The sequence below is a fragment of the Pristis pectinata genome, chromosome 7, assembly GCF_009764475.1.
Source record: "Pristis pectinata isolate sPriPec2 chromosome 7, sPriPec2.1.pri, whole genome shotgun sequence".
Classification (NCBI taxonomy): domain Eukaryota; kingdom Metazoa; phylum Chordata; class Chondrichthyes; order Rhinopristiformes; family Pristidae; genus Pristis; species Pristis pectinata.
Genome location: NC_067411.1, coordinates 819,124 through 832,279, shown reverse-complemented (window position 1 = coordinate 832,279; position 13,156 = coordinate 819,124). Strand labels below are relative to the sequence as shown.

The following is a 13,156-nucleotide window of genomic DNA, read 5'->3' as shown; positions in this document are numbered from 1 at the left end:
GTCCTGCAAAGTGAGTTTAGAGAATTAGGTGCAAAGTTGAAGATCAGGACCTCCAAGGTTGCAATCTCAGGATTGCTACCCGTGTCACGTGCCAGTGAGGCTAGAAATAGGAGGATAATGCAGCTAAATATGTGGCTAAGGAATTGGTGCAGGAGGGAGGGCTTCATGTTTCCAGACAATTGGACTTTGTTCCAGGGAAGGTGGTACCTGTTCCGACGGGATGGTTTGCACCTGAACTGGAGGGGGACTAACATCCTTGCGGGTAGGTTTGCTATTGCTGCTCCGGGGGGGTTAAACTAGATCTGCAGGGGGAGGGGAACCAGAGTGTTAGAGCAGATAGTGAGGTGGAGGAGGGAAAAGGTCATGCGAGGACTGCAGGTATAGACAGATATCAAAGGCTTGTACGTGATATAAACGTTCTTAGGTGCATCTATTTCAATGTAGGAGTATTGTAGGTAAGGCAGATGATCTTAGGGCGTGGATTGGCATGTGGGATTATGATATTATTGCTATTAGTGAGACTAATTGGTTGCAGGAGGGGCAGGACTGGCAACTTAATGTTCTGGGGTTCCGTTGTTTCAGACGTGATAGAGGGGGAGGGATGAAAGGGGGAGGAGTGGCATTACTAGTCAGGGAAAATATCACAGCTGTGTGTAGACAGAATGGCCCGGAGAGCTCGTCTACAGAGGCCATATGGGTGGAGCTGAGGAACGGGAAAGGTGTGGCCACACTAATAGGGTTGTATTATAGACTGTCCAATAGTCAGAGAGAATTGGAGGAACAAATCTGTAGTGAGACAGCAGACCGATGTAAGAAACAGAAAGTTGTAATAGTAGGTGATTTTAACTTTCCACATATTGACTTGGACTCCCACACTTCCAATCCACACTTGGGTGTATGGATTCAGAATTGGCTTGACCATAGAAGACAGAGGGTAGTGAGTTGATGGGGCAGGAGGTCCATGACTAGTGGTATTCCGCAGGGATCCGTATTGGAACCTCTGCCGTTTGTGATATATACAAATGACTTGGATGAAAATATTGATAGGTGGGTTGGTAAATTCACAGACAATACAAAGACTGGTGGCATTGTGGAAAGTGTAGAAGATTGCCAAAGGGTTCAGTGGGATATCAGTTGCAGATATAGGTGGAGAAATGACAGATGGAGTTTAATTCACCAAGTGTGAGGTGTTGCACTTTGGGAGATCAAATGTAAAGGCAGGACCCTTAACAGTGTTGATGTACGGAAGGATCTTGGGGTCCCAAGTCCATAGCTCCCTGAAGGTGGCTGCGCACGTTGATAGGATGGTAAGGAAGGTGTATGGCATGCTTGCCTCTATTAGTTGAGAGAATGAGTTCAGGAGTCCAGAAGTTATGTTGTAGATTTATAAAACTCTAGTAGGCTGCATCTGGAGTATTGCATTTAATTCTGATCACCCTATTACAGGAAGGATGTCGAGGCTTTGGAGAAGGCGCAGAAGAGGTTTACCAGGATGCTGCCTGGACTAGAGGGCACATGCTGTAAGGAAAAGTTGGACAAAGTTGGGTTGCTTTCTCTGGAGCAGCAGAGACTGAGGGAAGACCTGATAGAAGTTCATAAGATTCTGAGAGGCATAGATAGGGTAGACAGTCAGTATCTTTTTCCCATGGTCGAATACTAGAGGACATGTATTTAAGGTTTGGGGGGGTGGGGGGGTGGGGGGGTAAGTTCAAAGATGTGTGGGGTAAGGCTTTTTTTTAAACAGAGAGTGGTGGGTGCCTGGAATGCATTGCCAGGGGTGGTGATGAAGACATATATGATAGTGGCATTTAAGAGGCAGAGAATGGCCAGCATAATCAAAGACCCCACCCACTCCAGATGTTCTCTCTTCTCCCCTCTTCCATCAGGCAGAAGATACAAAAGCCTGAAGGCAGGTACCACCAGGCTCAAGGACAGCTTCTATCCCACCGTTATAAGACTATTGAACAGCTCCCCAGTATGATAAAATGGACTCGACCTCACAATCTACCTCGTTATGACCTTGCACCCTATTGTCTACCTGCATTGCAATTTCTCCATAGCTGTGATGCTTCACTCAGCTTTCTGTATTGTTTTACCTTGTACTACCTCAATGCACTGTGTAGTGAATTGATCTGTATAAATAGTATGTATGCAAGACAAGTTTTTCACTGTATGTTGGTAAAAGTGACAATAATAAACAATTCCATTCAGCTAATACTCTCTAATCCAGGCAATATCCTGGTATATCGCGACATCATTAGACATAACTGAGTATTCATGAATTTATTTTTAGTTCACTATTTTCATTAAACTTCCCCATACAGCTTCCTTAATAGCAATAAAAAAAATGTGATGCTTGGAGTTAAACAGAATTCACACCTCCTTTGCCTTTAGCACTGTTGCATCTTTTACATACACCTGCAGAAGTCATCCAAATTTAATTCAATGTCTCAGTTGAAAATTGCTAATACCTAAAATGCAACACTTACTGCACTGAAATAAAGTGAATTTACATGATGAAGTCTGGAGTAGAGTTTATATGGATGACTGCTCTGGAGTGACAGCAGTGCCCATCAATTAAATAGGCATCCTAAATGTATAAGTAAAATGGGCAGGGAAATGATTTCCATGTATAAAACCAGAATACTAACTCCACTCTGTGATGTATATTGGCTTTGGGGAATAGAGGAAAAGGCTATCTCTTTCCACAGTCCACATCACGGTCCAAAATGGACACTACCTGTCCCCACTCACAGCAATCAAGCTATATACTTTGTTACTAACTCCAAGAATCAAATGGCTTCAGTAACAAGTATTTTGTTTTGTCAAAACCTTTTCTCAACTGGTATCAATCATGGTTTTTCTTTTGCAAATAGTATAAAGTAACACCTACCTGCGTCAAATAAATATCAAAGCTCTGTGCAAACGGCCTCATAGAGGCCAAGTATCGGACAATCAGACAGGCATCCTCATAGTCCACATTAGCAGAGTTCATTCTGTGGATGTAAAAGGAAACTAGTCAGACAAGGCACGGGGGTGGGTTGGTTTACGGTGGTCAGCACTACTGTAGCTGTCCCCAAGAGTGATTTGTTAAAAAGCTTAAAGTTAACCACTTGGCTGATTATTTCACTGACTTATGAGGTAGAACTTCAATATGCAGGTTTGCAATGTACACACATTTGGAGACTGCTAGAAAGTAGTTTTAAACCTCCACCGTAATACATTAATAGTAGAAAGGCACTAAAGGCATTTTCAGGTTAGAGATCATTAAATCATTAGTTTACAGTATTTGAATGTAGGAGCTTGGCCAGACATATTTTCTGTGCAGTATATTGTATTGCATCTGCTGCAAGAAGTGTGTGCACAAGCAGAATCACAACACTGCCACTAATTACCACCCATCAGAAATTCTGATTCTCACTACTGCTTAAGCCTGCACCAAAGAAAGAATGAGAAGCACCAATTCACATACCCTGGAGAAAGTACTTCACAAATGGATCGTCCTGTACCTGACAATAAAATGCTCCCAACCATATAGCTCTCGATGTACTTTACCTCAGGGTGCTAAATTGAGTTGGGGCAGTTTTGATGACAGAGCGAAGGAACTTCTTGCGTTTTTCTGCCCTTTGCATAATCTCTCCTGTGGATTCAAGCTCCTTGGCATGCTGTGTCCCATCTGAGGAGTCATCATCCTTCTGATTCTGTGACTTCATTGCTTTTTCTGTCTCCATTGTAGTGTCACGGAACCATTGTGCAATGTAAAATTTCCTAGCAAACTTAAAACACAGACACACACACACACACTTATTGCAGGATCACTGATACAATCACAGTTTAGTAGCTTAAACAAAAATATAGAGAAGATCCTGAGATTCTGGGTAGGAGTATTAAGAGTGGAATAAAGTCCATGCAATTAGCACTAGGGCAGGCACAGTAGTGTAGTGGTTAGCGTAACGCTATTACAGTGCCAGCAACCTGGGTTCAATTCCGTTTGCTGTCTGTAAGGAGTTTGTACGTTTTCCCTGTATCTGTGTGGGTTTCCTCTGAGTGCTCCAGTTTCCTCCCACATTCCTAAGACATACTGGTTAGGAAGTTGTGGTCATGCTACATTGGCGCCAGAAGCGTGGCAACACTTGCGGGCTGCCCCCAGAACACTCGACGCAAAAACATGCATTTCACTGTGTGTTTCGATGTACATGTGACTAATAAAGATATCTTATCTTACTATTGCACTAAAATGAAAAAGCTCATAAGGGATTAAACTGATTTTGAGAGAAAACTTGTATGTAGTATCAAAGCAAACAGTAAGAGGCTCTATGGATGTGTAAATAGGAAGAAGGCTACTAGGGTTCGAATGGAACCTCTGGAGAATGAGGCTGGTGAATTAATAACAGGAAAAAAGTGGCAGATACGTTAAATCAATTTTTTTTGCATCAGTCTTCACCGTGGAGGACACTGCAAATATCCCCAAGGTAACTGATGAGCTACTTTCAAATAACGTGGAGGAACTTGAAAAAAAATCACAATCACAAAGGAAAACATTGGAGGAACTCATAGGGCTAAAAGCAAACAAATTGCTGGGATCCTAAGGGTTTTAAAGGAAATGGCTAAAGAGATAGTGGAACCATTGTTTGAATTTTTTTTTACAACTTGCTAAACTCAGAGGGGGTACCAGAAGATTGGAGAGCAGCCAAAGTGACTCCCTTGTCAAAAAGGAAGATTGAAGGCAGGGAACTACAGGCCAGTTAGTGTAATATCTATTGTTGGCAAACTGCTGGAGTCAATAATCAAAGAGGAAATAACCAATAGAACATAGAACAGTACAGCAAGATAGGCCCTTTGGCCCACGGCACTGTGCTGAATTAATTAAACCAATGACTCCTAATTAATCTAATCCCTTTTCTCCGCAGATTGACCATATCCATCCCTTCTCTGCATTTCCATGTGCCTATCAAAGAGCTTCTCAAAAATTCCTATGCTATCTGCCTCCACCACCACCCCTGGCAGTGCATTTCCATGCCCCAACAGTGTGTGTGTGAAAAACTTGTCTTGCACATCCCCTTACAAAATTATGAGGGGTATAGACAGAGTTAATGTGAGTAGGCTCTTTCCACCTAGATTAGGAGAGATAAGTACGAGAGGACATGGCTGTAGGGTGAAAGGGGAAAGGTTAAGGGGGAACATTAGAGGGAACTTCTTCACTCAAAGAGTGGTGGGAGTGTGGAACGGGCTGCCATCTGATGTAGTAAATGCGGGCTCACTTTTAAGTTTTAAGAATAAATTGGATAGATACATGGATGGGAGAGGTCAGGAGGGTTATGGACTGGGTGCAGGTAAACGGGACTAGTGGAGTAACGTTTTGGCATAGACTAGAAGGGCTGAATGGCCTGCTTTCTGTGCTGTAGTGTTCTATGGTTCTATACAAAGTGGTTCTTTGTATTTTCCTCCTCTCACCTTAAATACGTGCCCTCTAGTACTAAACATTTCAAACCCAGGGAAAAAAATACTGGCTGTCTACTCTAGCTATGCCTTGCATAATTTCATAAACCTACCAAATCTCCCCGCAGCCTCTGCTGCTCTGGAGAAAACTGCCCCAGCTTATCCAACCTCTCCTCATACGACATGTCCTCCAAACCAGGTAGTATCCTGGTAAACCTCCTCTGCATCCTCTCCAAAGCCTCCACATCCTTCCTGTAATGAGGTGACCAGAACTGAACACAATATTCTATTTGTGGGCTAACCAGGGTTTTATAAAGCTGTAACATAACTTCTGAGCTTTAGAACTCAGTGCCTCAACTAATGAAGGCAAGCATGCCATACGCCTTCTTTACCATGCTATCAATCTGTGCGGTGACTTAGACCATAAAACATGGCAGCAGAATTAAGCTATTCAGCCCATCAAGTCTGCTCCACTATCCTATCATACCCAATTTATTTTTCCCTCTCAACCCCATTCTCCTGCCTTCTCCCCGTAACCTTTGACGCCCTTACTAATCAAGAACTTATCAACCTCTGCTTTCAATAAACCTAATGACTTAGCCTCCACAGCTGCCTGTAGCAATGAATTCCACAGATTCACCACCCTCCGGCTAAAGAAATTCCTCCTCACCTCAGTTCTAAAGGGATGTCCATTTATTTTGAGGCTGTGCTCTCTGGTCCTAGACTCTCCCACTACTGGAAACATCCTTTCCACATCCACTGTATCCAGGCCTTTCAATATTTGGTAGGCTTCAATGGGATCCCCCCCTCATTCTTCTAAACTCCAGTAAGTACAGGCCCAGAGCCATCAAACGCTCCTCATATGTTAACCCTTTCATCCCCGGGATCATTCTTGTAAACCTCTCCAATGCCAGCACATCCCTCCTTAGATATGGGGCCCAAAACTGCTCACAATACTCCAAATTGTTGTCTGACCAACACCTTATAAAGCCTAAGTATTACATCCTTGCTTTTATAGAACACATTACAGGCCCTTGGCCCACAATGTTGTGCTGACATTTTATCCTGCTCTAAGATCTATCTAACCGTTCCCTCCTACATAGCCCCCTATTTTTCTATCATTCAAGTGTCTCTTGAATGTCCCTAGTGTATTTGCCCCCACAACCTCTGCAGGCAGTGCGTTCCACACACCCACCACTCTCTGTGTAAAAAAAACTTACCCCTGACATCCCCGTTATACCTTCTTCCAATCACCTTAAAATTATGTCCCCACGTGTTAGCTGTTGTTGCCCTGGGAAAAAGTCTCTGGCAGTCCACTCAATCAATGCCTCTTATCATCTTGTACACCTCTATCAAGTCACCTCTCATCCTCCTTCTCTCCAAAGAGAAAAGCCCTAGATCACTCAACCTATCCTCATAAGACATGCTCTCCAATCCAGGCAACATTCTGGGAAATCTCCTCTGCATCCTCTCTAAAGTTTCCACATCCTTCCATTTGTCTTCCTTACTATCGACTCAACCTGCAAGTTAATCTTTAGGGAGTCCTGCACTAGGACTCCCAAGACCATTTGCTCTTAAACCCTGGGGTGTAGTCCATCCGGTCCAGGCGATACATCTACCTTCAGACCTTTCAGCTTCCCAAGCACCTTCTCCTTGTTAATAGCTACAACATTCACTTTTGCCCCCTTAACTCTCCTGAATTTCTGGCATGTTGCTGGTGTCTTTCAGAGTGAAGACTGACGCAAAATACGTATTCAGTTTGTCTGCCATTTCTTTGTTCCCCATTACTACTTCTCCAGCAGTCCAATGTCCACTCTTGCCTCTCTTTTACTCTTTTTATATCTTAAAAAACTTCTGATATCCTCTTTTATATTATTGGCTAGTTTACATTCATATTTCATCTTTTCTCCCCTTATTGCTTTTTTAGTTGCCTTCTGTTGGTTTATAAAAGTTTCCCAATCCTCCAGCATCCCGCTAATTTTTATAATATTGCATGCCCTCTCTTTTGCTTTTATGCTGTCTTTGACTTCCCTTGTCAGCCATGGTTGCCTCATCCTCCCTTTAGAATGCTTCTTCTTCTTTGGGATGAACGGATCCTGAATCTTCCGAATTACTCCCAGAAACTCCTGCCATTGCTGCTCTACTGTCATCCCTGCTGGGGTCCCTTCCCATCAGCTTTGGCCAGTTTCTCTCTCATGCCTCTGCAGTTAAGTAAAACTGTAACACCGATATATCCGATTTTACCTTCTCTCTCTCAAACTGCAGGGTGAATTCTATCATATTATGATCACTGCCTCCTAAGGGTTCTTCTACCTTAAGTTTCCTGATCAAATCTGGTTCATCACACACCAAACCCAGAATTGCCTTTTCCCTAGTGGACTCAACCACAAGCTGCTCTATAAGCCATTTCGTAGGCATTCTACAAATTCCTTCTCTTGGGATCCAGAGCCAACCTGATTTTCCCAGTCTACCTGCATATTGAAGTCCCCCATGACCATTGTAACATCACCTTTCTTACATGCTTTTTCGATCTCCTGTTGTAATTTGTACTTCACATCCTGGTTACTATTCAGAGTCCTGTATATAACTCCCACCAGGGTCTTTTTAACCTTGCAGTTTCTTAAATCTACCCACAAGGATTCTAAATCTTCTGATCACTCCTTGCTAAGGATTTGATTTCATTTTTTTTTAACCAACAGAGCCACCCCTCCCCCTCTATCCACTTGCCTGTCTTTTCGATAGGATGTATATCCTTGGATGTTCAGCTCCCAGCTGTGATCTTCTTTCAGCCATGACTCTGTGATTCCCACTAAATCGTACCTGCCAATTTCTAACTGTGCTATAAGCTTATCTACCTTGTTTTGTATACTGCGTGCATTCAAATATAACACCTTCAAGTCCTGTATTCACCTCCCCTCTTCTCAAATTCAAATTTTTCAGGAGACATGTACCTGGACCCCAAGAACCCTCTGTACATCAATGCTATTAATGATCTTGCCATTAACTGTGAACTCTCCCTTTATGTTGGATGTCCCAAAGTGCAGCACCTCACATTTGGCCAGAATAAATTTGTCTCATCTCTGCCCATATCTGCAACTGATCTTTATCCCACTATATCCCTTGGTAATCTTCTATGCAATCCACAACGCCACCGATCTTTGTTGTCTGCAAACTTACTCACACACCCTACCACATTTTTGTCTAAATCATTTATTTATTTATATATCTATATATAATATGACAAACATCAGAGGTCCCACTACAGATCCCTGCAGAACACGACTTGTCACAAACCTCCATCCGGATTAAGACCCATCCACCACTACCCTGTCTTATATGGGCAAACCAATTTTGGATCCAATCAGTCAAATCACTGTGGATCCCATGCGTCCTAATTTTCTGGATGAGCCTATCATGCGGGACCTTGTCGAATGCATTACTGAAGTCCATGTATATATTTAGGATAGCTGATTATAACAAACCTAGTCAACATGGTTTTATGGAAGGTTTGACAAATCTACTTGAATTTTTTGAGGATGTGACAGGAGAGTTGATAGAAGGGAACCTGTAGATGTAGATTTAGATTTCCACAAGGCATTTGACAAAGCATCACATAAGAGGCTAGTGCATAAATCAAGAGACAAAATTATTAGAGGAAAGTGTGTTAGTATGGATTAAAATCTGATGTCACACAGTTTAAAAAAAAAGTTGGAATAAATGCGTCTTTTTCAGGCTGGAGGGATGTAACTAGTGGAATACCCCAGAGATCGGTTCAGGGCTCTTCAATTGTCTACTATTTACATTAATGACCAGGAGGAGTGACCAACATGTAAAGTTTGCAAGTTTGCCAATGATATAAAAATAGGTGAAGAACACGTTGCGATGAGGACATTGTGATTCTGCAACAGGATATAAACAGACTGAATGATTGGGTGGAAACCTGGCAAATGGAGTTTAATGTAGGAAGTATGAGGTCACACTGTTCAGTAAGAGAAATTGAAAGGTGAATTATTATCTAAACAGAAAGACTGCAAATGAGTGATGTTCAGAGGGATCTAGGTGTTCTGATGCATGAATCACAAGAAATTAGCAGGTGGGTCCAACAGATAGTTAAGAAGGCACACACCATGCTTGTCTTTATTGTAAAGGGTTTGGAGATTAAGAATAGGGAGGTTTTGTTGCACCTATGCATGGTGTTAGTGAGCCCACACCTGGAGTACTGTGCACAGTTTTGGTCCCCATACCTAAAAGAGGATATAGTAACATTAGAAGCAGTCCAAAGGAGATTCACCAGGCAAATCCCTAAGATGAGAAGAGAGGCTAGACAGTTTGAGTCTGTATTGGAATTCAGAAGAATGACAGGTGACCTTATTCAAACATACAAGATCCTGAAGGGACCTGACAGGGTAGAAGTTGAGATGCTTACACTAATGGGAGACTCATGAACAAGGGGACATAGCTACAAAATAGGGGGCTGGTCACTCTCAGGAAGTAGTGAATCTCTGGAATTCTCTGCACCAGGGTGGTAGAAGCAAGATCATTAGATATATTTAAGGCGGAGGTAGATAAACATTTGGAAGATTGAGGAGTTGAGGGTTTTGGGGAACTGGCACAGAAAAGGACTTGAGGCCAGCATACGTTAGCCACAACCTTATTAAATGAGAGGGAAGGTTTGAGGGGCCAAGTGGCCGATTCTTGCTCCTATTTTCTTGTGCTCTTGTGTGTTCTTTGCAGAGCAGCTTACACTGTGAAAGCTTCTCCTGCACAATGTGGGAAGTTAGGGACACTTCCAACGTCCATGGTGATCACACGTGCAGGAGGTGGATCCAGATACAGATTTTGGTTACCGCATTATGGAGCTGGAGCTATGGATTTGCTGTGGAATGTCTGTAATGCTGAGATGTATGTGGATAACATGTTCAGTGAAGTGGTCACACTATAGGTAAAGACTTCACAGGCAGGAAGGGAACAAGTAGCGGCCAGACAGAGAAGAAGGTGACAAGTAGTTCCGGAATTCCTTGTATTATCCGTAACAGATGTTAGGATTGACATGTGGGTGTCACTTAAAGGTCAGCTGATCAGAATACAAGACTAACATGTTCCTGTGAGGAAGAATGACAAAAATGGCAAGGACTGGGAACTCGGATGATAAACTTATGTGAAAACAAAAAGGAAGCATAGGTAAGCTCTAGGAAGTTGAAATCTGACAGGACCTTTGAGGAATATAAATGAAGCAGGAAAGAACTTAAACAGGGAATCAGATAGTCTAAAAAGGGGCCATGAAATGTCTTTGGGGAGTAGGATTAGAGAGAATCCCAAGACATTTTACATATACCCGGAAAAGTGTGAAATGATACACTTCGGGAGATCGAATTTGAAGGCAGAATACAACATTAATGGCAAGACTCTTCGCAGTGTGGAGGAACAGAGGGATCTTGGGTCCACGTCCATACATCCTTCAAGGTTGCCACGCAGGTTGATAGGGTTGTTAAGAAGGCGTATGGTGTGTTGGTCTTTATTAGTCAGGGTATTGAGTTCAAGAGCTGCGAGGTGACGTTGCAGCTCTACAGAACTCTGGTTAGACCACACTTAGAATATTGTGTTCAGTTCTGGTCGCCTCATTATAGGAAGGATGTGGAAGCTTTAGAGAGGGTGCAGAGGAGATTTACCAGGATGCTGACTAGATTGGAGAGCATGTCTTATGAGGACAGGTTGAGCGAGCTAGGGCTTTTCTCTTTGGAGAGAAGGGGGAGGAGAGGTGACTTGAAAGAGGTGTACAAGATGATGAGAGGCATAGATCGAGTGGACAGTCAGAGACTTTTTCCCAGGGCGACAATGGCTAACATGAGGGGACATAATTTTAAGGTGATTGAAGGAAGATATAAGGGTGATGTCAGAGTTAAGTTTATTTTAACACAGAGAGTGGTGGGTGCGTGGAACGCACTGCCGGCTGAGGTTGTGGGGGCAGATACATTAGGGATATTTAAGAGACTCTTAGATAGCCACATGAATTATAAAGAAATGGAGGGCTATGTGGGAGGGAAGGGTTAGATAGATAGTAGAGCAGGATAAAATGTCGGCACAATATCATGGGCCGAAGGGCCTGTACTGTGCTGTAATGTTCTAAGTTCTATATACATTATACACAAGATAACTAAATTTGCTAAATTAGCTAAAGAAATTTGGTTCGTCCCCTTTGACTCGCACCAACTTTTACCGATGCCCCATAGAAAGCATCCTATCTGGATGTATCACGGCTTGGTACGGCAACTGTTCTGCCCAGGACCGCAAGCTGCTGCAGAGAGCTGTGGACACAGCCCAGCGCATCATGGACACCAGCCTCCCCTCCTTGGACTCTGTCTTTACTTCTCGTTGTCTTGATGTAGCAGCCAGCATAATCAAAGACCCCACCCACCCGGGACATTCTCTCTTCTCTCCTCTTCCATCGGGTAGATACAGGTGCCTGAGGGCACGTACCACCACACTTAAGGACAGCTCCTACCCCACTGTGATAAGACTATTGAATGGTTCCCTTATACAATGAGATGGACTATGACCTCATGATCTACCTTGTTGTGACCTTGCACCTTATTGCACTGCACTTTCTCTGTAGCTGTGACACTTTACTCTGTAGTGTTACTGTTTTTACCTGTACTACATCAACGCACTTTGTACTAACTCAATGTAACTGCACTGTGTAATGAATTGACCTGCACGATCGGTTTGTAAGGCAAGCTTTTCACTGTACCTTGGTACAAGTGACAATAATAAACCAATACCAATACCAACTAGGGAGAGGCTGGAGCCAGACAAAATGGGCGAGGTGCTAAACAAGTACTTTGAATCAGTATTCACCAAGGAGAAAGACATTGAGGAGAGCGAGGTGAGGGAGGAGTATGCCGATATTTTAGGGCATGTGTTGATATCGAGGAGGAGGAGATAAAACACAAATGTTGGGTCTCTTGAGAGCATTAAGGTGGCTAAATCCCCAGGGCTTAATGGAATGCGAAAGAGGCAAGAGAGGAAATTTCTGGGGCCTTGACAGAGATCATTGTATTCTATTCAGTCACAGGCAAAGTCTCAGAAGATTGCAGAATAGCCATTGTTGTTCCACTGTTTAAGAAGGGCAGTAGAGACAAAACATGAATTTATAGGCTGGTGAGCCTTATATCAGTGGTAGTGGAATTATTGGAGAAGATTCTTAGGAATAGGATCTACTCGCATCTTGAAAAGTATGGACTTATTAGGGATAGTCAGCATGGCTTTGTGAAGGGAGGTCACATCTTACAAATGATTAAGTTTTTTGAGGAAGTGATGAAGATGACTGAAGAGAGTAGGGCAATGGATGTTGTCTACATGGAGTTTAGGAAAGCTTTTGACAAGGTCTCTCATGGTAGGCTGATCCAGAAGATTAAAGCACATGGGATCCATTAAGACTTGGTAGATTGGATTCAAAATTGGCTTGGCCATAGAAGACAGAGGGAAAAGTTTAAGAGGGGTTTACCACGCAAGTTCTTTTTCATAGAGAGAGTGGTAGGTGCTTGGAACGCACTGCCAGTGGAAGTGGTGGAAGCAGAGATGATAAAAATGTTTAAGAGGCACTTATACACGCATATGTACACAGGGAATGGAGGGATATTGACAATGTGCAGCCAGATGAGATTAACTTGGATTGGCATCATGATCAGCAGAGACATTGAAGGGCTTGCTCCTGCGC

General features: G+C 43.0%; 1 protein-coding gene across 1 annotated transcript in view; it reads right to left on the bottom strand.

The window, feature by feature from the left end:
• Positions 1 to 13,156, bottom strand: part of LOC127572471 (nipped-B-like protein) — a 469,472-nt gene that overhangs the window by 125,824 nt on the left and 330,492 nt on the right. Inside the window, exons 21-22 of the mRNA XM_052019793.1 lie at positions 3,556 to 3,776; positions 2,894 to 2,996 (exon numbers count right to left, since the gene is read on the bottom strand). Of these exons, the coding sequence (XP_051875753.1) occupies positions 2,894 to 2,996; positions 3,556 to 3,776 (324 nt within the window). The remainder of the gene's footprint in view (positions 1 to 2,893; positions 2,997 to 3,555; positions 3,777 to 13,156) is intronic.